General features: G+C 34.9%; 2 protein-coding genes across 2 annotated transcripts; both read left to right on the top strand.

The window, feature by feature from the left end:
* The first annotated feature begins 1930 nt into the window (after window positions 1-1930).
* LOC111998177 (protein DA1-related 1) lies at window positions 1931-9008 on the top strand. The gene is made up of 13 exons (XM_065780494.1): window positions 1931-2250; window positions 3114-3244; window positions 3462-3552; window positions 4304-4511; window positions 6207-6327; window positions 6462-6587; window positions 6746-6829; window positions 7438-7557; window positions 7729-7941; window positions 8022-8084; window positions 8185-8300; window positions 8396-8454; window positions 8540-9008. Exons 2-13 carry the CDS (start codon window positions 3155-3157, stop codon window positions 8863-8865), a joined length of 1617 nt encoding a protein of 538 aa, XP_065636566.1. The 5' UTR covers window positions 1931-2250; window positions 3114-3154; the 3' UTR covers window positions 8866-9008.
* Window positions 9009-17253: 8245 nt separating this feature from the next.
* On the top strand, window positions 17254-25245 carry LOC111998174 (protein DA1-related 1). Its single transcript, XM_065780495.1, has 8 exons — window positions 17254-17518; window positions 19155-19284; window positions 19499-19646; window positions 20297-20888; window positions 22573-22693; window positions 22828-22911; window positions 23063-23136; window positions 24479-25245. Exons 3-8 carry the CDS (start codon window positions 19547-19549, stop codon window positions 24939-24941), a joined length of 1434 nt encoding a protein of 477 aa, XP_065636567.1. The 5' UTR covers window positions 17254-17518; window positions 19155-19284; window positions 19499-19546; the 3' UTR covers window positions 24942-25245.
* The last annotated feature ends 1663 nt before the right edge of the window (window positions 25246-26908 follow it).

Below are 26908 nucleotides of genomic sequence, written 5' to 3' on the forward strand. Positions count from 1 at the left end.
AAAATTTTAATTAATTGATAGATAAAATATAATTTCAACTTATGGTCTTTGCACCATGATGATTGTTCTTTATCATCAGGCTAAAACTCTGTTGATGGTTGTCTAAGATAATTTATATTACTTGTAAACTATTTGCTGAGCATTATATGTGTAGTATACCTTCTTATTGCACACACTTCTTATTGCACACACACAACACTAAGACTGCATTCACTAATACAAAATGCACATTTGATTTTTCTCAATCAGTGTGTGGACAACTAAATTTCTTAGTTCGAAATAAATCAAACAAGTAAAATAGTTTCACAAATGCGAATTTATATTGATGAATGCGTGGTATAATTCTCTGTGATTACAAAAGAGTAATCCTCTGATTCGATCTTCTTGAAATACTTGTTGATTGGAATTGTGGTAATATGATTTTGACTTGAACACCAAATATCATTCAATTTGGCTTAAGGATGGATCGAAGACCCTTGAAACAGAATTACAATGAATCTCTAGCTATGAGCTTATTAGAAATTTTTTGTTTTTTGTAGTCTTCGTATTTTTCTTGTTTTTCGTGCGTTCTTCGTCTTTGAAGATTTGTGGTGGAAGTTCTTCGGTGCTTTGGAGGCTTGAATCCGTAGAGTTTTGTGATGGAAGTTCTTCGGTGCTTTGGAGGCTTGAATCCGTAGAGTTTTACCAATTTGCGGTTTGTTGAGGTTTCTAGAGGCTTATGAGCTTGATTCCAGTGAATTTTGAAATCTAGGAAGATGATTTGGATGATTTCTCTTTAAATGTTCTTCGTATTTGAAGTTGAAGTTCTTAAAGTTCTTGGAGGTTTCAGGGCTTGATTCCAGCAGAGTTTTTGTACTTCTAAATTTTCTTTGATGCTACTTGTGCTCTAGATGTTTTGGTCTCTTGGTGTGTGTGTAGAAATGCCTTAAGAAGGCTTCTATTCTATTTATAGAAGTTTGAGAGTGGGTAAGCGACATGAGGCAAAGTTCGATTGGTGACATGTGTCACAATCTGAGTGGAGGAGCTTTAATACTTTTTCTCCATAACACGTGATATCTTTTGATTGGTCGAAATGTTTTGATTTTCAAAGTGACACATGTCAGCACCCAATTGGACTAGTTATGTCATTGCTTACCCACATCGCATTGCTTATGTCATTGTTTCCACGTGTTGATGTGTGATTGATTTTTACATGTATTTTATGTCCCTAATTTACCTATACCTGGCAAATTTCTATTTATTTCTAAACAGTAATAACAAAACTTAGTAGCAGTACATGTTGCTTTGTAATTGTCAGTAATTTGTGGATTTGGTAGTATGAACGGAATTTTCCCTCTCTACACAGTGGAAGATGGTATCATATAATTAAGAATTCCCATCCCTTCAATGGTTTCCGTTGCAGAACCAAGGTTTCCAGGTGAAGAGCTATCATAAAGTTTTGAAGGGTGGCATAGATTTTCCTTGAGAGAAGTATATGGAAAGTCAGGATCATCACTGTAGCATAATTTTTCAACTATCAAAATTCTATTCCAATTACCTACTTAAAAGCAGAGGTGGTGGTTCAGTGTTCTTGGTTAAGCTACGCGGCACACTGCCATTGCTAGGTGAACAAATGGTCTGGCGGGCCAAATGAACTCTCACAGTTTCACAACCTCTCTCCCCTTATGCCACCTTTTTTGTCAACCAGAAAATTTCAATGGGGGTTTTTGACGTTTAGTGAGGTGGGGTGGGTACTGGGAAATGAGTAGAGGAGAGGACCCACAAGCAAAAGAAGAAAGTGTTAGAACTTAAGAGTTCAATACAAAATCCACAAGGGGCCACAAGATTCCATCTTTTTGGTGGGGTTTTAAGGAAGGTAAGATCGAACGGTTTGATCAAGTTCCCAGAAACCTCTTCGAAGTTTCCAACTTTTGGCTTTTTTTCCTATTACCCTTTTAGCCTGTATTTGTGTAGGATCCAAGTAGTTTCCAAAACACTTTGTAGGCCACACTATTCTTTTATTTATTTATTTTTTTCCCTTTGGGATGAGTAAAGTTTTCTGTTTTGTCTTCCTTCCTCTTTTAATGATTATGTGATGACTTTGTTAGCAAAGGGTCAAGTGCTTTTTTTGCAGGGCTATTGGCAAATAAGGACATGAGAGGCAATATCCTATGGTGTCCATTAATTCTTCTTTGGTGACTATGCATTCATGGGTATTGGGTATCTTAACTGATCTGGGATTCATCAGATTCTAAAGCCTCTTTTTTTCAGGTGCGATTCTGAAAGTGTTATCTCTGGCTTCATTTTACTGTTACCTGTTATATCATTATTGCCTGAAAATATCAAGTTGCAAGATTCCACTTGTTTTGATTTTTTGTTTTTTTAATCATGAATTGGATGTGGTTGGTGGAGGGTATTTTCATAGATACGGATTTTGCTAGTATCTGGCTAAGGTCATTGATTTCACATCTTATTGAAAATTTGAGGAATAGAAATGATGTGGGCAAATTTATGTCTCTGGTGGGTCATTCAGAGTGTTTTTTCATTACTTGCTCTGAGTTTTTGATTGATGAGGGATAAAGTCATTTGTTTATATTGGATTAATATATTCTTAAGTCGTCATGCTTATACATGCAAAGAGTTAGGTTTATTAGTCTCTTTGATATCTATTAGATATTTGGAATTTAGCTATGGTTTTTATTACATGCTAGTGAACTCTCTGAGAATGACTAGTTGTATAATATTTCTCTCTTACATCGTTTTTATTTATTTATTATTTTTATAATTTCTTTAAATTTCATCTCAACTCTTTCTTAAGTTCCCAATTGCTTGATAAAACTAATGCCTAAAATTCTGGAGGGTGTGTCCCATATAAAGACACTAATTCTGGAGGGTGTGGTTCGGTATATGTTTTCCAATCTCTGTGTTGTTTCTTGCTTTGAGATTGCCATTATCTTCAACTTTGTTGCATATTATGTATTTTCACCTGCACAGTTGCTCGTTCATTTATTGATGAACTCCGCACATAGTAACATGTGAGTCATCTGATGTTGTTAGAGATGTTTTAAGTACCTATAGTTTTCTTTCACGAACCGAAATATGGTCTCTAATTCAACTGAACAACTTGGGTGCAGGGAATAGTTTGGCAACCCATCAGTGAATAGCAGTCCGCATTATGAAGGATTTTAAAGGTTCTAGCCATAGAGGCCAATATCATGGGAACTATGCGGATGAAAGAATTTGGGATGGGGCTCGTAGTTCAGTGGTACTGACAATTTCTGCTTTTTATTCTTGTTGGTCCTACTCATTTATAATATGATTAAGGTGGCCTTTTGTCTATCAGGAGCTGACTCTTAGTACAAAATGTACATATTACAGAACTCTTAATGAAGAGGAGATTCTGAAGTTTAGCATTCTTTCTCATACTGTATGCTAGTTTGTTTCTATTATTCTCCAGTGCTAATTGGCAAACTTGGATGCAGGATGAATGGACAGTTATTGAGAAAGAAGATCTTGAGTGTGCTGTGGCAATGTCACTTTCAGAACAAGACCAAAAAGGGTTAAACGTGATTGGTAAGTTGAATGGTGTGTGCCTTGACCTTGAACATCATTCAGTTGTGACCTGGGAAGGTTCTCACTTCTATTTAATAAGACTGATGACTCAAATATTAAAGTTACCTTACAATAAACAGATTATAATAATTTTAGTGTAGGTTTTGCTTTGTACATTTGAACTGTTTCTATATGACTTCGTCTAAGATCTTTATTTGATATCAGAGAGTTCTGTTCATTCTACTTAAATTGTAATGTTCTTTGCTGATCAATGACTAGAAACTAGAAAGTAAAGTTTCGTTATCTCTATAAATTTTCATCTGATAATAGTAATTGTAATAATTTTAATTATAAAATCTAGGAATAATTTTTATTGAGTGTTTTTATTTTATTTTATTTATTTTATTTTATTTTATTTTATTTTTATAAAATATTAAAAATAAATTGAACTCACCACCCTCTCTCTTCCCACTCCTTATGTCAGGCTTCATATTTAACTGCTTAACATATAATACTGTCCAGATTCTTCTAATGTGCAAATGCTTCTGAAGTCATTCAATGGGAATAAATGAATGCACATGTGGTTCCTTGAAAGCCATAATGAATGTTGATGGTCTGCTTAAACTGTGGTACAGAACTCAAAATTTGGTTAGGGTCCACTAGATGATATTTATTTCAGGTGTTATTTTCCGCTGCAAAAGTTACTTGTATGGAAATAAATGGTGGTCTGGAGTCTTGTCTATTATTTTCTTATATGATGACTCTCAATCAGAGGAAGACGAACAACTTGCCAAAGCTCTTCAAGAAAGTTATCCTTTTGCGGAAGATGAACAACTTGCCAAGGCTCTTCAAGAAAGTTGTCCTTTGGAGGAAGATGAACTACTTGCCAAGGCTCTTCAGGAAAGTTGTCCGTTGGAGGAAGATGAACTATTTGCCAAAGCTGTTCACGAAAGTCTCTTGGAGTCCCCTCCCCAATACGGGTAATGAAAATATATTTCAACCTTATCCATTCTTCTTTCCAGCTGGATAAAGGTATATTTGTCATGATGTCATCTGTTGTGTATGACTATCAATATGCTAATTAGTACTTTTCTAATCCTGACTATCATACAAATTTTAAAAAGTTAAATTTAATTGCTTCAACTTGAGTGGAGATTGTTTTCCTATAGGTTAGAGGCTAGCTTACCTGTTGAATCAGACTTGAGAAAACTAATTAGAGGCATATAAACATTCTTCTTAGTACTTTTCTTGCTTTACTTTCTTCATCTTGTGTGCCAACAAACTTATTCAATTATCAAGTTTGTCAGCTTGTACTTTCCTAGCCAACGTTTAAACATTTATTTTAGCAATAATCAACATGTTATGATTCCTCCTTGTGTTAAGCTGCTTAATACAAACACATATGAATTTCAAGTTTTCTGAATGTTTAACAGTGTGCAAATTAGTTTGATAAGCATCTGGAAAGAATGCCAAATCTAACCCTAAATCTTGCACTAATCAATTTTTACTTGGCATAATTTATGGGAAAGAGAGAGAGCGGGATAGATAAAGGTTGGATTTTTTTTCTCTCTCTTTGAGTCTGTAATTAATGTTGGAGGTTTCTAGATATCTAATTTATTTCTAATGACTTGTCACTGAGCAGAGCATGAAGGAATACTAAAATGAGAGACAATGTGATGCATTTGTTCTTTGGATTTTCGGTGCTTTATTCTTTCCCCTGTTACCATGCATGGTCACATTAAGAATATGCAAATTTTGATGAGCAATGCAACTTTTAATTATATTTGAAGTACTTCTGTGAATTGTAATAAGAGGTAACAACAAACTTTGATACCCAAATAAAATTTGATGTAGAAGCACCTAGGGTTGGCTGGAGCTAGTACCAAACCATTGGAAAAATTGCCTCAACTCTAGGAAATTAAGTAAAAATGCTAATAACGTAATTAACTAATAAGACTTAAAATAAATTCAACTGACCATTAAAAATACAATTGACTTCCAAAATTAAATAAGACTAAATTAACATATAATTTTCTTCACACTTTTCGCATCAGGTTATCTTGCCAAATTACATAAATTAAAGGTGGCACGAACATGTAAGCTGCAAGAGAAACTATTTTAGATTTGATACTTGGTGATCTTGTGTTGAGCTGTGGAGCCCTAGATTGACCAACAATACAAAGTTTTTAGAGATGCTAACAGTTACGCTGGTGCTTGTTAGTCACGAATGGGTCCATGATTTGGTTTTGGATTAAATGGACAAAGAGAGATATTAGAAGAATGAACATGTACTGTTGGAGTAACTAAAGAACATAAGCATGTGAAATGTACAAATATTTTATTTTTGTAAGCAACCTATCTAGGAAAGAGAAGACTGCATTGATATTGATAAAGTACCGATTGGTAGAGTAAAGATAGGGATCGAACTTAGGATTTATTGCTTTGATACAATGATAAATTTTCGATTGTCCCAAAATCATAAGCTGTTAGAAAATGGTGAATTTCAATTAATCATAATTCTGATAGATATCTTGTAAAATTCAAGCATACATTTCTGTAGCAACCGGACATGACAATGCCTTTGATACTTAATGACTTCTTCATTTTATCTGAATTTGCTGCATTTTATAGAGCAAATGAAACCTGACATGTTTGTTGGATAAAATTTCTTGTAGAATCTGTGCTGGCTGCAACACTGAGATTAGCCCTGGGAAAATTTTGCGCCGCATGGATGCTATTTGGCATGCAGAATGTTTTCGTTGTCATGCTTGCAATCTACCCATTAAGGATCGTGAGGTACGACTTATTTGAGTTAATTGAAACTTACGTTTGGAATTGGATAATGAAATCCTTGAATCTTTGACTGAGTTTCCTTTCATTTTGGTGGTTCATTGAGTATTATTGACTGAAATATCTCCTTTCTGTGACAGTTTTCTAAGTCAGGCAAGCACCGTTATCACAAATCCTGCCGTAAGAAGCCGCATTCCCCAATATGTGATGTTTGCAAGAATTTTGTAAGTATATATCATGTTTTGTCATTTCCTCTATTTGATTTTGTATACAATTGTAGAAGACAGCTATGTTTTGTTTTCTCTTTTAATTGAAACTTACGTTTGGAATTGGATAATGAAATCCTTGAATCTTTGACTGAGTTTCCTTTCATTTTGGTGGTTCATTGAGTATTATTGACTGAAATATCTCCTTTCTGTGACAGTTTTCTAAGTCAGGCAAGCACCGTTATCACAAATCCTGCCGTAAGAAGCCGCATTCCCCAATATGTGATGTTTGCAAGAATTTTGTAAGTATATATCATGTTTTGTCATTTCCTCTATTTGATTTTGTATACAATTGTAGAAGACAGCTATGTTTTGTTTTCTCTTTTAATTTTGTTTTCTAATGATTAAACATTATGTGGTTGCATATTGATGTTTTGTTAACAAATACTTCAGGTTGCTGTAAGCCTAATTATGACTCTCATAATTATCTCATCACATTGTCTCCTGAAACTAATTTTGAAGGGGCTGTTTGAGACGGATCTTAGATTCTTTGTTGATAAAAATATCTGTGTAAATTGTTAGGCCCCACATTCAATTATCTAGAAGAAAAGCAGGATTATACAGAAGTTAGACCATTTCATAATAAAACATATGAGAAATCTGAATGGTGCCTTAGTGCTTATAGTGTGAAATTTTCATAGCAATATGTATGTTGTTCCTAATATTCTATCAAGTGTGTTTAAATATGAAATTAGTAGACGATTTTCCAGTATATCCTAAATTGTCTGACAGTGCTTGTAAGAAGCTTTTTACAGATAACTTCTAAGATCTAGGTAAAATGATTCTTTGTGGCCTGTATCAAATATGGTTCCCTTGAAATTTTTCACTAAATTTTGTCCTTTTTGTGCAGATCCCAAAAAATTCAGCAGGTCTTATTGAGTGTAGGGAACGTCCTTTCTGGAAGCAGCAGTTCTGTCCCTCACATGAACATGACAGAACTCCTCAGTGTTGCAGCTGTGAAAGAATGGAGGTCAGTAATGCAAAAAAATCATCCCTCTCTCTCTTCTTTGGAAGTGACAAAACATTAAGGAAAGCAAAATGATACAAGTAAACATTACCACCATCTGGAAAACGTGCTTCGGAAACACCTAAGAGTAATTCATTTTCTTATTCATGATGCAAAACCTTCCAATCCATGCAGACGAGGGACAGGAAATATCTATTACTTGATGATGGTCGGAAGCTTTGTCTAGAGTGTCTAGACTCAGCAGTTATGGATACTAATGAATGCCAGCCTCTTTATATTGAAATACAAAATTTCTACGAAGGTTTACATATGAAAGTGGAGCAGAAAATTCCAATGCTCTTGGTTCAGAGACAAGCACTAAATGTGGCCATGGATGGAGAAAAGAATGTAAATGCTAACATTTTCATACTTTCATTTCTTTTGGTTTACATTTAATGTTGATCTTTATTTTATTTTTATTGGGGCAGGGTCACCATCACATGCGTGAGACCAGAGGACTTTGTTTGTCAGAGGAACAGACGGTTACCACTGTAGGAACTACTTCCCCAGTCTTTAATTCCAGCCGTTTTTCTTGTAATGATATCTGTATATTGGATCTGACATCTGTAACTAGTTCAACTATGTTACCAGATCTCTAGGGGGCCACGGATGGCGGACAACCAATTTATAGACATGATAACTGAGCCTCGTAGGTTGATCCGTAGGTGTGAAGTAACAGCAATTCTTGTTTTGTATGGCCTTCCTAGGTACTTCTTCTCTCGTTTGCACCTTAGATGCATTTGTTGTAAAATAAATATATGCTAAGAGTTTTGTATATGACCCTAGACTTCTCTATGTACAGGTTGGTGACTGGCTCAATCCTGGCTCATGAGATGATGCATGCGTGGCTCAGGCTTAAGGGTTTGTCCTCTTACCATTCTCCTATTGACATTATTTATGTTTTAGATTTGGTTAAGCCCAGAATTACTAATAGGATGTTTGACAGGTTACCCCAATCTTAGTCCAGAGGTTGAAGAGGGTATCTGCCAGGTCTTAGCTCATATGTGGATGGAGTCTGAGATCCTTTCAGCATCTGGAAGTGATGTTACTTCATCATCATCTTCTTCATCACCCTCTTCTTCCTCGTCATCAAAAAAGGGTAAACGATCTGAGTTTGAGAAGAAACTTGGTGAGTTTTTCAAACACCAGATTGAGACAGATGAAACATCAGCTTATGGAGACGGATTTAGGAAAGGAAACGAGGCAGTGCTCAAGTATGGCCTGCAGACTACTCTTACACATATTCGATTGACAAAAAACTTTCCTTATTGATATGTAGTATTTTCCCTACGAGTAAAATTTAGGCACAATCCTTAGGTGTTGTATTTTAAGTTTCTTAATTAAATTCAAACACCTTTGTTGAATTTAATTGTCATTAGACAAGACAGCACTAATTGTCATATGTTTGAATTTAATTGGGGCTTATCATACTTAGTCGATGCAGGACAACCAGAACGAAACTGAAATAATGGAAAAATAAAAAATATGACCTAGGAGTCAGCACCTAGGCCTTGCTTGGAATTAGCACCAAGCGGGAAAACCATTAAGAGTCAGCATTTAGGGTATACCTGAAGTCAGCATCAGACTAAGGAAAGACCAAATGACCATTGTTTTCATTCATCAAAATATCAACTAACTCTTCAAGGGATACAATAGGTTACTTATAAAGGATTGCTAAACCTTAGTTCTAATTGGCTAGGAAACCCTAATTGCCTTATTACAAAATAACTTTGCTTCTAAATTAAAATACTAATAATCTAATAAACTAATAGGACTTAAAACATAAAAATATAATTGACTTGCAAACATAAATAATACTAAATAATAATCTTCTTGCATTTCCCGAATCATTCTCCTCTGGTTGGAGAAAACTTGACTTCGAGTTCTAAAGCATTGAAGGAATAGGATGCTGATAAGTAACACTTGCTTTAAGTCTAGAATCACCTTAGGGAGCATAGGGAAAACAAAAATCTTGAATTTCACCACATCAAACTCATTTGGAATAACAAAATCAATGTGTGGAATCAATATAATCTCTTCTTGAATCTTATGAACCATAAGAAGCACTGTAGTTTTAACTTTTTCGACTTCACTAAGATGTAGATCTTCAAGGACTGTGGAGGATTGATCAGAAGCACATTCAACAACTTCAACTTTCACATCATGTGCACCTTCTAACTTAATACTCTCTTTAGGCACTATCTCTTCACCTTGTTACTCTTCAATAGATTCTTTTCCTTGCACGCATGTTAAAGCAACACTTGTTGAGTCATGTACGTTTGTGTCAACATTAGGCTTTGGTGTTACTGGAGGATTCTCTACGACCAAGATATCATCATCAATATTGTCTTCTATTGGGGCAGCAATAAGTTCATTGTGATCTAGTATCCTTGGTTTCCCAATTGAATTGGTTTGAGTCTTCTTTTGCTTCATCTGAGCAATCCTGTCTTGAACATTTTTCATGAGCTTTATAGATAATTCCTTTAATTCCTTGGTAGATTGTTCAAAAGTGTGCTGAGGACATGAAATTGGATGAGGATGAGGATTCATCGTATTTGCTTCAACTTGAAAAGTACCACGCTGAGATTGGGGTAAATACTTAACTCGATAGTATGGTGACAAATACTCATTACAAAACTTTTCTTTCATATCTTCCCACTCACTAATGGTAGGTTCATACCTCATAAAGCGGAAACATTCAAGATTCTCCCAAAACCTTTGTGCTTTACCTCTTAACTTTAACTTTAACTTTGCATACCTAACCTTTTTGTTATCTGCAAAATTTGCTTGCTTTGCTTCATCCCATTCATCCAGTTGACAAAATCTCGTGGATAATTTTCTTAACCATCAAAATAAAGTACTTCTAATAATACCATGATTCTCTAAAATAGTGCTTCAACAAATAGTTGCTGTGATTTTCTTTGGACAAATCGTTGGAATGGGCTTCTAAGACTGTTCTCTCGCATAGTTGTTGGCTTAAAGTGAGTGAATCTTACTTGGACAAGTGGACTTATTGATGAACAATTTAAAGGCCCAATACATGCAATGGGCTGCCATAGCTACAGTACTTTCTTTCTTTTCCTTCCTTTTGATTTTTTTTTTTCTTTTTTCTTTTTTAATGTGAAATACAAAAAAGTATAAAACTAAAATTTGCCTGTACAATGTAGCACTTCAAACATTAAACACCACAAAACTAATGACACTAGAAACAGAGGAAACAACTAAAAGAGAAAGAAACAGTAATAGTCACGAAGGCGCGTTGGACTCATCAGCTAAGAGGCGGCACGACTTATCGGCGTTCATTGTCGACGGTGTTGTTGGTGATGATTTCGGTGGCGTGAAGATAAGGGAGACTGCGACGGCATAAAACATGGAGGAGCGGTAGCTACTAGTCGCAGGTCTTGCATTAGCGGTGGTTAAGGGTGATAATGGGTTTCGGCGGCTGGTGGCTGATGGGTCTTGCGGCGGTGAGTGTTGATTTGTGGGTTTTGGCGGCTAGTGGTTGATGAGTCTTGCGTGGTTTTTTTTTTTTTTTACGTTCTGGATTGACTTGCGATGATGCTTCAAACAGATCGGTGTTTGCTCTGATATCAAATATGATGCAGAACAACCAAAACAAAATTGAAACAATAATAAAATAAAGAGATATGACCTAGATGTCAGCACCTAAGCCTTGCTTGGAGTTAGCACCAAGCGGGAAAACAACTAGGGACCAATAGTATAGTTTCACCTTCTTTTTTCATCCCAAAACTTTGTAAATAGTATTTTTAATAGTTTAGAGACAAAAATATGGATGAAAAAAGAATTTTTTTTCAATAGTTTAGGGAAGAAAAACAAATCTTTTTTTTTTTTTTTTGAGAAAGAGAAAAACAAACTTTTAGTAAAGTTTAAGAACATAAATAAAATATTTTTAATGGCTTAGGGACAAATGATGAACTTTTTAATAGTTTTAAGATAAAAAAATGAACTTTTAAAAGTTTAGGAATAAAAAACAAATTTTTAATAAAATTTAGGGGCCAAAATAATATTTTATTAAAAAAATTGTAGAATAAAGGCAACAAATTATGTTGCCGGCCAACTTACAAAAAAAAAAATTACAAAAAAAAAAAAAATTGGAAACAATATAAGTGTGCCTCTTCATAATAATATTAAAATAAAATAAAATGAAGTAATTAAATATTAAATCGTTTTAATAACCTATGCCTTTGGACATTTCTCTTTATTAATAAGCCATTAAAAAAAAAAATTATGGAAAAATAAAAAAGTGACAGCTTAGTAAATCATTAGTAACTTTTTTGACAATTTTTTTTTTTTTTTAAGTTTTCATAAAAAAGTTTCCTAAAGTGATAATTAAAACATGCCTAAGACATCGTGGTTTAGTCAGTTAATTGGTAAAGTCTCTGATGGTTGTATAAGAGATTTAGGGTTCAATCCCTGCCTACACAAAAAATTGATTGGTTCTTGATCGATAATAAAAGAGCTATCATAAAGAGGGACGTCATAATCAAAACTCTCTCTCTCTCTTAAAAAAAAAAAAACATGCATAAGACATAGATTAACCCAATCCATACTTGCCAGTCTACCAGCCCCGACTATAAAGGAAACTGGGAGCTTAACCGGAAGGTGCATAGTGCAGAGACCCACCCTACCCATCTCACTTTGAAACCATGACCTGGTCTTGATTTTGGCGACAATTTTGGGTAAAGAGCCGTAACAGTCTAGCACCACACCATCATTTGGACTTTACAAGAACCTTGGTAGTTGGTACGAGTGTTTCCTTCTCCTGATAATTGGTCTATTTGCCATTGCACGCTAGGTGTTTGATATTTTGTCTCTGTGACTGTGAGTCAAGTCTATAATGGAAGGCTGATACCATGACATTAAGACCTGTGTTAAGTGTCAGAACAACTTCACAAATCAACAATGCATACTTAGAACCATCTATAGACTACAGTTTTGAGTGTTATCCTCTTCACCTAATCAGTAATGAGATTACATTTTAAGCAACTCTTTAGTGGGATAACCCTGCTCAACAGCCTAACAACCCAGCAAACTTGCTCCTATGCACGAGACCCATTTCCCAACAAAATCTCCCATTTCCTGTACCGTGCCAAACTCATTGATTCCATTCGACTTGGCCTTCGTTCCAACCTTCCTAGTCCCACCTCTCTTGCGCCTATCCTAAATGATTGCCTTCTTGACTCCTTTGTTGTCACTCAAGCGCTCCGGTTTGCATCTTCTGCAGACTCTTCTCTGTCCCTGGTTGAAACCCTTGAAACAATTCCACATTTCTCATATACCCAGAACACCCTCCACACCCTGGCCACAATCCTTGCCAAACTGTGCAACGCAAAGCCCTCATTGATGCCATAAATGCTAGTAGGTTTGGCAGCATTCGTGTTAGCTTTATGAACCTCATGCAATGGTATGCTGCCATCGGAGACCTTGAGTTGGTTCTTCGTGTCTGGGATGAGTATAGGCTCTCAAGCAAGCAGATATGCACTGAGTCTTACAACATTGTTATGGGCCTTTATGTGCAAATGTGTAAGGACACTGAAGCTGTGGAGGTTTTCTATAGGATGATTGATGAAGGGGCAATTCCAAATTCTAGAACATATACGATAGTGATTGAGTACCTCAGGAATTCGGGAAACTTGGATTCTGCAATGGAGGTTTTTAATACATTGCCCTTGATGAGAATTAGACGCACTTTAAAGCAATATTTAAAAATGTCCTGAAGCAATTTTACAAGGATAAAGCTCATTCTTTGAGCACTCCAATGGTAGGTCGGTCACTTGATGTCAAGAAAGATCTGTTTCAACCACAAGAAGATGATGAAAAAACTCTTGGTCCTGAAGTACCATATCTTAGTGCAATTGGTGCTTTGATGTATCTTGCAAATTACACATGACCAGCTATAGCATTTGCAGTTAACTTACTAGCAAGGTATAGTTCTACACCAACTCGAAGACATTGGAATGGAATTAAACATATTTTACGTTATCTTCGTGGGATGACTGATTTGAGATTACTTTATCCAAATGGATCAAAACCACAGTTAGTTAGATATGTGCTGATTGTACTCTTTTTTCTTTGCTAAGGTTTTTTCCCACTAGGTTTTCTTTTGCAAGGTTTTAATGTGGCAATCCTAAGACACTAGAAGTTATACAAGAATATTGTACTCTTTTTCCTTAGCCAATTTTTTTTTCCCATAGGGTTTTTCTTTGGTAAGGTTTTAACGAGGCATATTCTTAGAAAATGGTCATCCAAGAGGGAGTGTTAGAAATAAAGTCTAATTGGAATGTGTAAAGTTTGGGCAATGAAAGGGTTATTTGGGATGGATAAAGTCTATAGGGGAGATGTATGTCCATAATAGTATTCATTATTGCAACCTTATCTCATGAACTCTACAAGCATTCTAAGATTCTATATATATGTGGGATCGCTTTACTGTTATTGTACACATCTGAGAGATATCAAAAGGATTGTGGATGATCACTTGAATACAAGAGTTTATCAATATATATTTCTTGTTTTCTTCTTACTTTGTTTTATCTATTTTTATTATTTCACAACAACAGCCTCTTTACTTTTTTTATTTTATTTTTGAGAATCAACCTCTTTACTTGTTCTTTCTCAAAAAAAAAAAAACCTCTTTACTTGTTTATTAGTGATTGCTCTTATTTAGCCTGGACTTTATTGCCTTCTAAACAATGTTAAAAAATTACCAAACGCACACTAAGCCTCCGTTTGGATTGAAATAAAAAATTAAAATTATTTTACTATTCAACTTATTTTTGTTACTATTCATGGACCCCATTGCACTTTTTGGTACTATTCATAGGCCTCACTGTACTATTTCAACTAACTTTTATTTTTATTTACAGTACTTTCAGCAAAAAGTTTTCAGTTTTAGCAAAATAAACAGTTTCCAAACAAACCCTAGGTGTCTAGTTTTTTGCTGAAAACTTTTTACTTAAAGTGTGCTAAAGCATATTTGTATCTTAAAAACATGAAAAAAGACAGGAAAAAGTGAAGTTTTAAAAAATTGTACATAAAAGCTGAAGTTGATGCCAAACACACTCTAATATGCATAACGGGTTTTTTTTTTTTTTTCAAAAACTAATATACGGAAGTTAATTATTCAAAATTGAAAGTTTAATAACGGAATTGACATTCAAATCAGCCCGACAATTATGGGATCAAGGATTGTTCTGCACCTAGGAATTTGTAACTTTCACAATCAATTGTTTCCAAGTGAGTGATATCATCAAGGTCAACATATTGTTTGATTTCCTTTATGAGAAAGACTAAGGATTGAATCCCATTCCCTCACTTGTTGTAACATTTTGATTTTTTTTTTTCTTAAAAAAAAAACCCTACATAAGGTAGTGGTGGATGCAATATGGATTATTATGTTTTTAATATTTTGGGTGCTTCAAGCATGGTATTATAAAAAAAAAAAAAAACAAAAAATATAGTATGATTTCCTCAACCTAGTCCATGTGAACTTTTTATTTTTACAAAGTTTGATTTATCACACCCATTTTATGCAATAAATTAATTGTTCAAATCAAATGCCCTATGATCAAATTTCATATTTAGAAAAAAAAGAGAGAAACAAATCTTTATTAAACTTCTTACCAACTGGTAATTACTAAAAGATAAGAGAATATTAATTTAATACAAAATTATTTTGCATAGGTCATGTAAATAGATATCATTGCATTTAATTAAGAAAAAAAGAAAAAAAAAACTTGATATAAAATAAGTTTGGTTCTTCATATTAATATTAAAGTTTTTTTTATAAAAAAAAAATAAAATAAAAGTAGTTAAATACTTAGGGCCCGTTTGGTATATGTGTTTAAACAACAAATTTTAGTTTTTTTAAAAATATGTGTAGGTAAAAAAATATATAAACATACGTGTAATATTTTAAAAATTGAAAACATGTGTTTAAACTTGATGCTAAACTGCCTTAAATAGTCCCATTTTATTTGAAAACAAGACCTATTCCTCTTGATTTTGGCGGGAATTTTGCATAAAGAGCCGTAGCATTCTGGCAAGCACCACACCACGAACGACTTGGCCCTGACAACCTGCGTAGTTGGTTGATAGTCTATTTGCCATTGCACACCAGGTGTTTGATATTTTGACTCTGTGAATGTGACTCGGCGTTTAGGAAGCACGAACACATGTACGAGTACGACGCAATAATAATTTCTAAAATATTATAATATAACACAGCAGGGGTACAACATGCTTGCAGCACCTCAAAATGAAGTTTTCATGCTTCCTGTACTCATATGGAATTGGGACAGATTTCAATCTTCTTTCATGGGTTTAAAGATTGTTCTACACCTTGGTATTGGTTATTTGGTCGGCTTTTGTAGTCAGTAATTCCAGACCATTTTAGTGATTGCATCGTGGTGAAGTACATTAGCTAGCAGTGAACATGAAATGGATAAAATAAGGTTGGTTGTGTCTTTAGGTATAGTTTGATGGGTTTGGATCATCTCCATTTTAATTGATAATTATTCAAAGTTGACTAAATCTAAGGTCTAGTCGATTTTTTAACCATGGTTCGAGTATGACCCCAAAAACCAATCCATGAAGTGAGTTTTCTTACCTCTCATTTTCTCCATTTTTCAAGCCTTTAATAGAAAATAGACAGTCCAGGAACTGAGATTTCTTATCTACCCTTATGTCCTCCCCTTTTATTTAAACTTCTAATGAAAACCCGTAACAAAAAGTTTGATTTGTAACACATTTAAATGCATGATTTAAAAAAAAAAATTTAATTGATAGATAAAATATAATTTCAACTTATTGTCTCTACACCAAGATGATCGTTCTTTATCATAGCTCTAAAACTCTGTTAATGGCTGTCCAAGATAATTTATATTACTTGTAAACTATTGATTGAGCCTTATATGTGTAGTATAACTTCTTATTGCACAAACACCGCACTAAGACTGCATTCACTAATACAAAATGCACATTTGATTTTTCTCAATCAGTGCAAGATGGTATCATATACTTAAGAATTCCCATCCCTTCAACGGTTTCCGTTGCAGAACCAGGGTTTCCAGGTGAAGAGCTATCATAAAGTTTTGAAGGGTGCATAGATTTTCCTTGAGAGAAGTATATCGAAAGTCAGGATCATCACTGTAGCATAATTTTTCAATTATCAAAATTCTATTCCAATTACCTACTTAAAAGCAGAGGTGGTGGTTCAGTGTTCTTGGTTAAGCTACGCGGCACACTGCCATTGCTAGGTGAACAAATGGTCTGGCGGGCCAAATGAACTCTCACAGTTTCACAACCTCTCTCCCCTTTTATGCCACCTTTTTTGTCAACCAGAAAGTTTCAATGGGGGGTTTTTAACGTTTAGTGAGGTGGGGTGGGTACTGGGAAATGAGTAGAGGAGAGGACCCACAAGCAAAAGAAGAAAGTGCTAGAACTTAGAATTCAATACAAAATCCACAAGGGGCCACACGATTCCATCTTTTTGGTGGGGTTGTGGGAAGGTAAGATTGAACGGTTTGATCAAGTTCCCAGAAACCTCTTCAAAGTTTCCAACTTTTTTCTTTTTACCCTATTACCCTTTTGGCCTGTATATGTGTAGGATCCAAGTAGTTTCCAAAACACTTTGTAGGTCACACTAATCTTTTATTTATTTATCTTTTTCCCTTTGGGATGAGTAAAGTTTTTCAGTTTTGTCTTCCTTCCTCTTTTAATGATTATGTGATGACTTTGTTCGCAAAGGGTCAAGTGCTTTTTTTGCAGGGCTAATGGCAAATAAGGGCATGAGGGGGAATATCCTATGGTGTGCATTAATTCTTCTTTAGTGACTATGCATTCATGGGTATTGGGTATCTTAACTGATCTGGGCTTCATCAGATTCTAAAGCCTCTTTTTTCAGGTGCGATTCTGAAAGTGTTATCTCTGGCTTCATTTTACTGTTACCTGTTATATCATTATTGCCGGAAAATATCAAGTTGCAAGATTCCTCTTGTTTTGATTTTTTGTTTTTTTAATCATGAATTGGATGTGGTTGGTGGAGAGTATTTTCATAGATATGGATTTTGCTAGTATCTGGCTAAGGTCATTGATTTCACATCTTATTGAAAATTTGAGGAATTGAAATGATGTGGGCAAATTTATCTCTGGTGGGTCATTCAGAGTGTTTTTTCATTACTTGCTCTGAGTTTTTGATTGATGAGGGATAAAGTCATTTGTTTATATTGGATTAATATATTCTTAAGTCTGTTGGAGAGATAAATACTTTGGAGAGATTCTTTGAGTAATTAATATAATATATAGAAACACACTTTTACCTAAAAGGTCTAAACCCAATGGGAATATGCTCAACTATGTTATATTAATCACTCATTCTTCTTATTTTTATTCAATGTGGGACTTTATTCACATGTGTAATCCAACAATCGCGTCATCCATGGGTCTCTCGTACGCCATCCATGGGAACCACGTGTCAACTCCGCCCGCACATCCATGAGAACTCCACACGTCCATGTCTATGGGAACCTCGCATCACACTATTATTTAGCACCATTAGTAATATTCCAGGATCTTTCTGTGGTCATCCATAGGTCTCTCGTACGCCATCCATGGGAACCACGTGTCAACCTCGCACGCACATCCATGGGAACCTCGCATCACACCATTATTTAGCATCATTAGTAATATTCCAGGATCTTTTTGTGTGGGCCATTAAGACTTTCTCTGTCCCTGCTGGGTAGGGACCATGAACACCTCACCAGCTTTCTCTGCCCCCGCTAGGTAGGGACCACGAACACCTCACCATCTTCGCCACACACCACCATGGGCTTTGATACCACTTGTTGGGGAGATAAATACCTTGGGGAGCTTCCTTGAGTAATTAATATAATATATAGAAACACACTTTTACCCAAAAGGCCTAAGCCCAATGGGAATATGCTCAATTATGTTATATTAATCACTCATTCTTCTTATCTTTATTCAATGTGGGACTTCATTCATATGTGTAACCCAACAAAGTCGTCATGCTTATACATGCAAAGAGTTAGGTTTATTAGTCTCTTTGATATCTATTAGATATTTTGAAGACTTTAGCTATGGTTTTTATTACATGCTAGTGAACTCTCTGAGAATGACTAGTTGTATAATATTTCTCTCTTACATCGTTTTTATTTATTTATTATTTTTATAATTTCTTTAAATTTCATCTCAACTCCTTCTTAAGTTCCCCAATTGCCTGATAAAACTAATGCCTAAAATTCTGGAGGGTGTGTCCCATATAAAGACACTAATTCTGGAGGGTGTTTCGGTATATGTTTTCCAATCTCTGTGTTGTTTCTTGCTTTAAGATTGCCATTATCTTCAACTTTGTTGCATATTATGTATTTTCACCTGCATAGTTGCTTGTTCATTTATTGATGAACTCCGCACTTAGTAACATGAGTCATCTGATGTTGTTAGGGATGTTTTAAGTACCTATGGTTTTCTTTCACGAACTGAAGTATGGACTCTAATTCAAATGAACAACTTGGGTGCAGGGAATAGATTGGCAACCCATCAGTGAATAGCAGTCTGCATTATGAAGGATTTTAAAGTTCTAGCCATAGAGGCCAATATCATGGGAACTATGCAGACGAAAGAATTTGGGTTGGGGCTCCTAGTTCAGTGGTACTGACAATTTCTGCTTTTTATTCTTCTAGGTCCTACCCATTTAAAATATGATTAAGGTACTTTTGTCTACCAGTAGCTGACTCTTAGTACAAAATTACATATTACAGAACTTTTAATGAAGAGGAGATTCTGAAGTTTAGCATTCTTTCTCATACTATATGCTAGTTTGTTTCTATTATTCTCCTGTGCTAATTGGCAAACTTGGATGCAGGATGAATGGACAGTTATTGAGAAAGCAGATCTTGAGTGTGCTGTGGCAATGTCACTTTCAGAACAAGTCCAAAAAGGGAAAAACGTGATTGGTAACTTGCATGGTGTGTGCCTTGACCTTGAACATCATTCAGTTGTGACCTGCGAAGGTTCTCAATTCTATTTAATAAGACTGATGACCTAATATTTAAGTTACCTTACAATAAACAGATTATAATAATTTTAGTGTAGGTTTTGCTTTGTACATTTGAACTGTTTCTATATGACTTTGTGTAAGATCTTTATTTGATATCAGAGAGTTCTGTTCATTCTTCTTAAATTGTAATGTTCTTTGCTGATCAATGACTAGAAACTAGAAAGTAAAGTTTTGTTATATCTATAAATTTTCATCTGATAATAGTAATTGTAAGAATTTTAATTATAAAATCTAGGAGTAATTTTTATTGAGTGTTTTTTTTTTATAAAAAATTAAAAATAAATTGAACTCGCCACCCTCTCTTTCTCCCCACTCCTTATGTCAGGCTTCATATTTAACTGCTTAACATAATACTGTCCAGATTCTTCTAATGTGCAAATGCTTCTGATGTCATTCAATGGGAATAAATGAATGCACATATGGCTTCTTGAAAGCCATAATGAATGTTGACGGTCTGCTTAAACTGTGGTACAGAACTCAAAATTTGGTTAGGGTCCACTAGATGATAATCTATTTCAGGTGTTATTTTCCACTGCAAAAATTACTTGTATGGAAATAAATGGTGGTCTGGAGTCTTGTCTATTATTTTCTTATTTTTCTTAGATGATGACTCTCAATCAGAGGAAGATGAACATGTTTCTAAAGCTCAATTGGTAGAACATGAACAGCTTGCCAAAGCTCTTCAAGAAAGTTATCCTTTGGAGGAAGATGAACAGCTTGCCAAAGCTCTTCATGAACAGCTTGCCAAAGCTCTTCAAGATAGTTATCCTTTGGAGGAAGACGAACAACTTGTCATAGAAAGATATCCTTTTGAGGAAGACGAACAACATGTCATACAAAGTTATCCTTTTGAGGAAGACGAACAACTTGTCATAGAAAGTTATCCTTTGGAGGAAGATGAACAACTTGTCAATGCTCTTCATGAAAGTTATCCTTTGGAGGAACATGAACAACTTGCCAAAGCTCTTCAAGAAAGTTATCCTTTGGAGGAAGATGAACAACTTGTCAAAGCTCTTCATGAAAGTTATCATTTGGAGGAAGATGAACAACTTGCCAAGGCTCTTCAAGAAAGTTATCCTTTGGCAGAAGATGAACAACTTGCTAAGGCTCTTCAAGAAAGTTACCCTTCAGAGGAAGATGAACAACTTGCCAAAGCTCTTCATGAAAGTCTCTTGGAGTCTCCTCCCCGATACGGGTAATGAAAATATTTTTTCAACCTCATCCATTTTTCTTTGTAGCTGGATAAAGGTATATTTGTCATGATGTCATCTGTTGTGTATGGCTATCAATATGTTAATTAGTAATTTTCTAATCCTGGCTATCATACAAATTTTAAAAAGTTAAATTTAATTTCTTCAACTTGAGTGGAGATTGTTTTCCTATAGGTTAGAGGCTAGCTTGCCTGTTGAATCAGACTTGAGAAAACTAATTAGGGGCAAATAAACATTTTTCTTGGTACTTTTCTTGCTTTACGTTCTTCATCTTGTGTGCCAACAAACTTATTCAATTATCAAGTTTGTCGGCTTGTACTTTCCTAGCCAACGTTTAAACATTTATTTTAGCAATAATCAACATGTTGAGATTCCTCCTTGTGTTAACCGGCTTAATACAAACACATACGAATTTCAAGTTTTCTGAATGTTTAACAGTGTGCAAATTAGTTTGATAAGCATCTGGAAAGGATCAAAAACCTTGCACTAATAAATTTTTACTTGGCATAATTTATGGGAAAGAGAGACAGCGGGATAGATAAAGGTTGGATTTTTTTTTTTTCTCTTTGAGGCTGTAATGACTGTTGGAGGTTTCTAGATATCTAATTTATTTCTAATGACTTGTCACTGAGCAGAGCATGAAGGAACTAAAATGAGAAACAATGTGGTGCGTTTGTTCTTTGGCTTTTGGGTGCTTTATTCTTCCCCATGTTACCATGCATGGTCACATTAAGAATATGCAAATTTTGATAAGCAATGCAACTTTTAATTAAATTTGAAGTACTTCTTTGAATTGTAATAAGAGGTAACAACGAACTTTGATACCCTAATAAAATTTGATGTAGAAGCACCTAGGGTTTGCTGGAGCTAGTACCAAACCATTGGAAAAATTGCCTCAACTCTAGGAAATTAAATAAAAATGCTAATAACGTAATTAACTAATAAGACCTAAAATTAAAATCAACTGACCAATAAAAATACAATTGACTTCCAAAATTAAATAAGACTAAATTAACATATAATTTTCTTCACACTTTTCGCATCAGGTTATCTTGCCAAATTACATAAATTAAAGGTGGCATGAACTTCTAAGCTGCAAGAGAAACTATTTTAGGTACTTGGTGATCTTGTGTTGAGCTGTGGAGCCCTAGATTGACTAACAATACAAATTTCTTAGAGATGCTAACAGTTACACTGGTGCTTGTTAGTCACGAATGGGTCCATGATTTGGTTTTAGATTAAATGGACAAAGAGAGATATTAAAAGAATGAACGTGTACTGTTGGAGTAACTAAAAAACATAAGCATGTGAAATGTACAAATATTTTATTTTTGTAAGCAACCTATCTAGGAAAGAGAAGACTGCATTGATATTGATGAAGTACCGATTGGTAGAGTAAAGATAGAGATTGAACTTAGGATTTCTTGCTCTGATACAATGATAAATTTCCGACTGTCCCAAAATCATAAGCTATTAGAAAATGATGAATTCAATCACTTAATCATAATTCTAATAGATATCTTGTAAAATTCAAGCATACATTTCTGTAGGAACTGGACATGACAATGCTTCTTGATACTTAATGACTTCTTCATTTTATCTGAATTTGCTGCATTTTATAGAGAGCAAATTAAACCTGACCTGTTTGTTGGATAAAATTTCTTGTAGGGTCTGTGCTGGCTGCAACACTGAGGTTAGCTATGGGAAAATTTTGCGCTGCATGGATGCTATTTGGCATGCAGAATGTTTTCGTTGTCATGCTTGCAATCTACCCATTAAGGATCATGAGGTACGACTTACTTAAGTTAATTGAAACTTATGTTTGGAGTTGGATAACAAACTCCTTGAATCTTTGACCGAGTTTCCTTTCATTTTGGTGGTTCATTGAGTATTATTGACTGAAATATCTCCTTTCTGTGACAGTTTTCTAAGTCAGGCAAGCACTGTTATCACAAATCCTGCCATAAGAAGCTGCATCTCCCAATATGTGATGTTTGCAAGGATTTTGTAAGTATATATCATGTTTTGTCATTTCCTCTAGTTGATTTTGTATACATTTGTAGAAGATAGCTATGTTTTGTTTCCTCTTTTAATTTTGTTTTCTAATGATTAAACATTATGTGCTTGCTTATTGATGTTTCGTTAACAAATACTTCAGGTTGCTGTAAACCTAATTATGACTCTCATAATTATCTCATCAAATTGTCTCCTGAAACTAATTTTGAAGGGGCTGTTTGAGAGATCTTACATTCTTTGTTGATAAAAATATGTGTAAATTGTTAGGCCCCACATTCAATTATCTAGAAGAAAAGCAGGATTATACAGAAGTTAAACCATTTCATAAGAAACATATGAGAAATCTGAATGGTGCCTTAGTGCTTATAGTGTGAAATTTTCATAGCAATATGTATGTTGCTCCTGATATTCTATCAAGTGTGTTTAAATATGAAATTAGTAGACGATTTTTCAGTATATCCTAAATTGTCTGACAGTGCTTGTAAGAAGCTTTTTACAGATAACTTCTAAGATCTAGGTAAAATGATTCTTTGTGGCCTGTATCAAATATGGTTCCCTTGAATNTGGGGTAACCTGTCAAACATCCTATTGGTAATTCTGGGCTTAACCATATCTAAAACACAAACAATGTCAATAGGAGAATGGTAAGAGGACAAACCTTTAAGCCTGAGCCACGCATGCATCATCTCATGAGCCAGGATTGACCCAGTCAACAACCTGTACATAGAGAAGTCTAGGGTCAATACAAATCTTGGCATATATTTATTTTACAACAAATGCATCTAAGGTGCAAACGAGAGAAGTACCTAGGAAGGCCATACAAAACAAGAATTGCTGTTACTTCACACCTACGGATCAACCTACGAGGCTCAGTTTCCACGTCTATAATTTGGTTGTCCACCATCCTTGGCCTCCTAGAGATCTGGTAACATAGTTGAACTAGTTATAGATTTCTGATCCAATATACAGATATATTACAAGAAAAACGGCTGGAATTAAAAGTAATCCTACAGTGGTAACCGTCTGTTCCTTTGACATACAAAGTCCTCTGGTCTCAGGCATGTGATGGTGACCCTGCCACAATAAAAATAAAAATAAAGATTTACATTAAATGTAAACCAAAAGAAATGAAAATACACAGCTGAAGTATGAAAATGATAGCATTTACATTTTCTCCGTCCATGCCACATTTAGTGCTTGTCTCTCAACCAAGAACATTGGAATTTCCTGCTCCACTTTCATATGTAAACCTTCGAAGAATTTTGTATTTCAATATAAAGAGGCTGGCATTCATTAGTATCCATAACTGCTGAGTCCAGACACTCTAGACAAAGCTTCCGACCATCATCAAGTAATAGATATTTCCTGTCCCTCGTCTGCATGGATTGGAAGGTTTTGCATCATGAATAAATAATGAATTACTCTTAGGTGTTTCTGAAGCACGTTTTCCAGATGGTGGGAATGTTTACTTTATCATTTTGCTTTCCTAATGTTTTGTCACTTCCAAGAAGAGAGAGAGGATGATTTTTTTGCATTACTGACCTCCATTCTTTCACAGCTGCAACACTGAGGAGTTCTGTCATGTTCATGTGAGGGGCAGAACTGCTGCTTCCAGAAAGGACGTTCCCTACACTCAATCAAGACCTGCTGAATTTTTGGGATCTGCACAAAAAGAAATAGGATGTTTGACAGGTTACCCCAATCTTAGTCCAGAGGTTGAAGAGGGTATCTGCCAGGTCTTAGCTCATATGTGGATGGAGTCTGAGATCCTTTCAGCATCTGGAAGTGATGTTGCTTCATCATCATCTTCTTCATCACCCTCTTCTTCCTCATCATCAAAAAAGGGTAAGCGATCTGAGTTTGAGAAGAAACTTGGTGAGTTTTTCAAACACCAGATCGAGACAGATACATCATCAGATTATGGAGATGGATTCAGGAAAGGAAACGAGGCAGTGCTCAGATATGACCTGAAGACTACTCTTAAACATATTCAAATGACAAAAAACTTTCCCTACAAGTAAAATTTAGGTACAGTCTTTAAGTGTTGTATTTTAGGTTTCTTAATTAAATTCAAACACCTTCGTTGAATTTAATTGTCATTAGACAAGATAGCACTAATTGTCATATGTTTGAATTTAATTGGGGGCTTATCATACTTAGTTCAATAGAACTAAAACTTGTTATGAATTCAGGAGACAAAAATAAACAATAGAAATGTTTGTGTAATTGTTATAATCTACCCTTGACCTCATAATAATACTACATTGTACGTATATATATAGAAACAATGAATACCACCATTACGCATTTTTCTTTGGTTTAGAACGTTGCTTTGCTGTGGTTACATCTCACTATGAAAAGTAGTTGTTTTGAAAGCCTTTTTCTCAATAAGTTTTTTGTTGTTACATCAAATGTAGTGCACCACCTTGAGACACAGGTAGCTTCCTGGCATAGTTCATGGTGTGTAAACCAATAATAACTTGTCAAAAACGAATTATTTCATAGCTCACATGGAACTGGGATGCATTTCAATCTTCTTCATTGGTATAAAGAGTACTACATTACACACTTTGCATCGTGGTCAAGTACACAAGATAGCGGTGAATGTAAAATGGATAAAATAATGTTGTTTGTGTTTTTCAAATATGCTAATTTCAACTTTGCCATAAGCTACTTTTATGGTCCATTTGGATTGAGGAAGAGGGAGGCGGAGTAGAGTAGAGTAGAGTAGATTTAACACAAAATTAACTTATTTTTAGCTAACTTTATTTTACTCTCCTCCACTTCCCTCCATCCAAATAGGCCATTAGTGGAACAACAATTGTGAGGTATTTGGTTAATGACCGTACCATTTATATTTTCTTTATTAGTTTTCTAAAAAATTTTAAAAAAAATGGTAAAACACTACTTTGGTTTCTAAACTTTACCAAAAATTTATTTTTCATTTCTAAATTATAAAAGTTTTTTCTTTTTTCATCTTTTGTTGGGGGCGAAAAAGTTTTCCTTCTGACAAATGAGATTTATGTAGGATTGGGAGCCTAAACTGAAACTCGACGATGGACTTGAAGCATGGCCCAAAGGCTATTGGTGAAGTTTTCGAAGAGTTCGCCCTCTTTTTATACCTTGGGCTTAGAATGGGACTGACAAGGGTTATGAAGTGGCCCAAAAACACTTCCTACAGAAGACACGCCAACACAATAAAAAGCATATTGTAATAAAGAAATAACCTAGCAGTAAAACATTTCAGCAGTAAAGTATCCCAGTGGTAAAGTATTCCAGAGGTAAAATGAAACAGAGCAGAATAAACCTCTAGCTGTTAGATATTCACAAATTAAGAAAAGTATCTACATCTTCAAACTCATCATCCATGGACTCTAGAGAAGAGTCTTCTAATACAATAATATGAGGGAAAAACTTTATAGTAATAGTCACATCATAACCTTCAATAGTAAATGAATAAACAAATACCATTGGTTCCATTATAGCAAGTAATGAGAAAACTTAGTGTGAGATGAAGGGAGAGAGAAAGATTCCGGCTAGCGCAGCAAGATCATTATGATGCCAGGGCATGCTTGTGGGTATAGTATATGTAGTGAGTAGTGAGGGTCATTTTGAGTAGTATGAGTAGTGAAAGTGTTTAGTAAAGTTGCTGGAGCTTTTTGCTGGAGATAGATGAGTGTTTATATGTAGAGGTATGAGGGGTATTTATGAACTAAGAGCTGGAGAACTTAGTTTCTAAGCTTGAAGTCAAGAACTCAGTGACTCAGAACTTAGCCAGAGCTTAGAGAAGGCTAAATAGAAAAGTTAAGGAAGAACTCTTTTCTATTAGTGTCCCCCTTAGTCTGTGTTGAAGTGTTAATGGAGAGTTCTATTTATAGTTGAGTTTGAGGGGGTAATTAGCAAATAATCTATGTTAAATCATCCTCAATCTTCAGAAAATCCTTAAAGAATCGTTCCTAGGATTTGGCCAAGAGTAGTAAGCTCAACT

This window comes from Quercus suber, unplaced genomic scaffold (genome assembly GCF_002906115.3).
Source record: "Quercus suber isolate HL8 unplaced genomic scaffold, Cork oak 2.0 scaffold_237, whole genome shotgun sequence".
In the NCBI taxonomy this organism is placed as follows: domain Eukaryota; kingdom Viridiplantae; phylum Streptophyta; class Magnoliopsida; order Fagales; family Fagaceae; genus Quercus; species Quercus suber.

Coding starts and splice junctions, on each gene's coding strand:
- LOC111998177 (XM_065780494.1), top strand. CDS start 3,155: ATGAAGGATTTTAAAGGTTCTAGCCATAGAGGCCAATATCATGGGAAC. Junction 3,553..4,303: donor AAAAGGGTTAAACGTGATTG/GTAAGTTGAATG, acceptor ACTCTCAATCAG/AGGAAGACGAACAACTTGCC. Junction 6,588..6,745: donor CATTTCCTCTATTTGATTTT/GTATACAATTGT, acceptor TTTCTGTGACAG/TTTTCTAAGTCAGGCAAGCA.
- LOC111998174 (XM_065780495.1), top strand. CDS start 19,547: ATGTCACTTTCAGAACAAGTCCAAAAAGGGAAAAACGTGATTGGTAAC. Junction 22,694..22,827: donor TACCCATTAAGGATCATGAG/GTACGACTTACT, acceptor TTTCTGTGACAG/TTTTCTAAGTCAGGCAAGCA. Junction 23,137..24,478: donor AAACTAATTTTGAAGGGGCT/GTTTGAGAGATC, acceptor ATTCTTTCACAG/CTGCAACACTGAGGAGTTCT.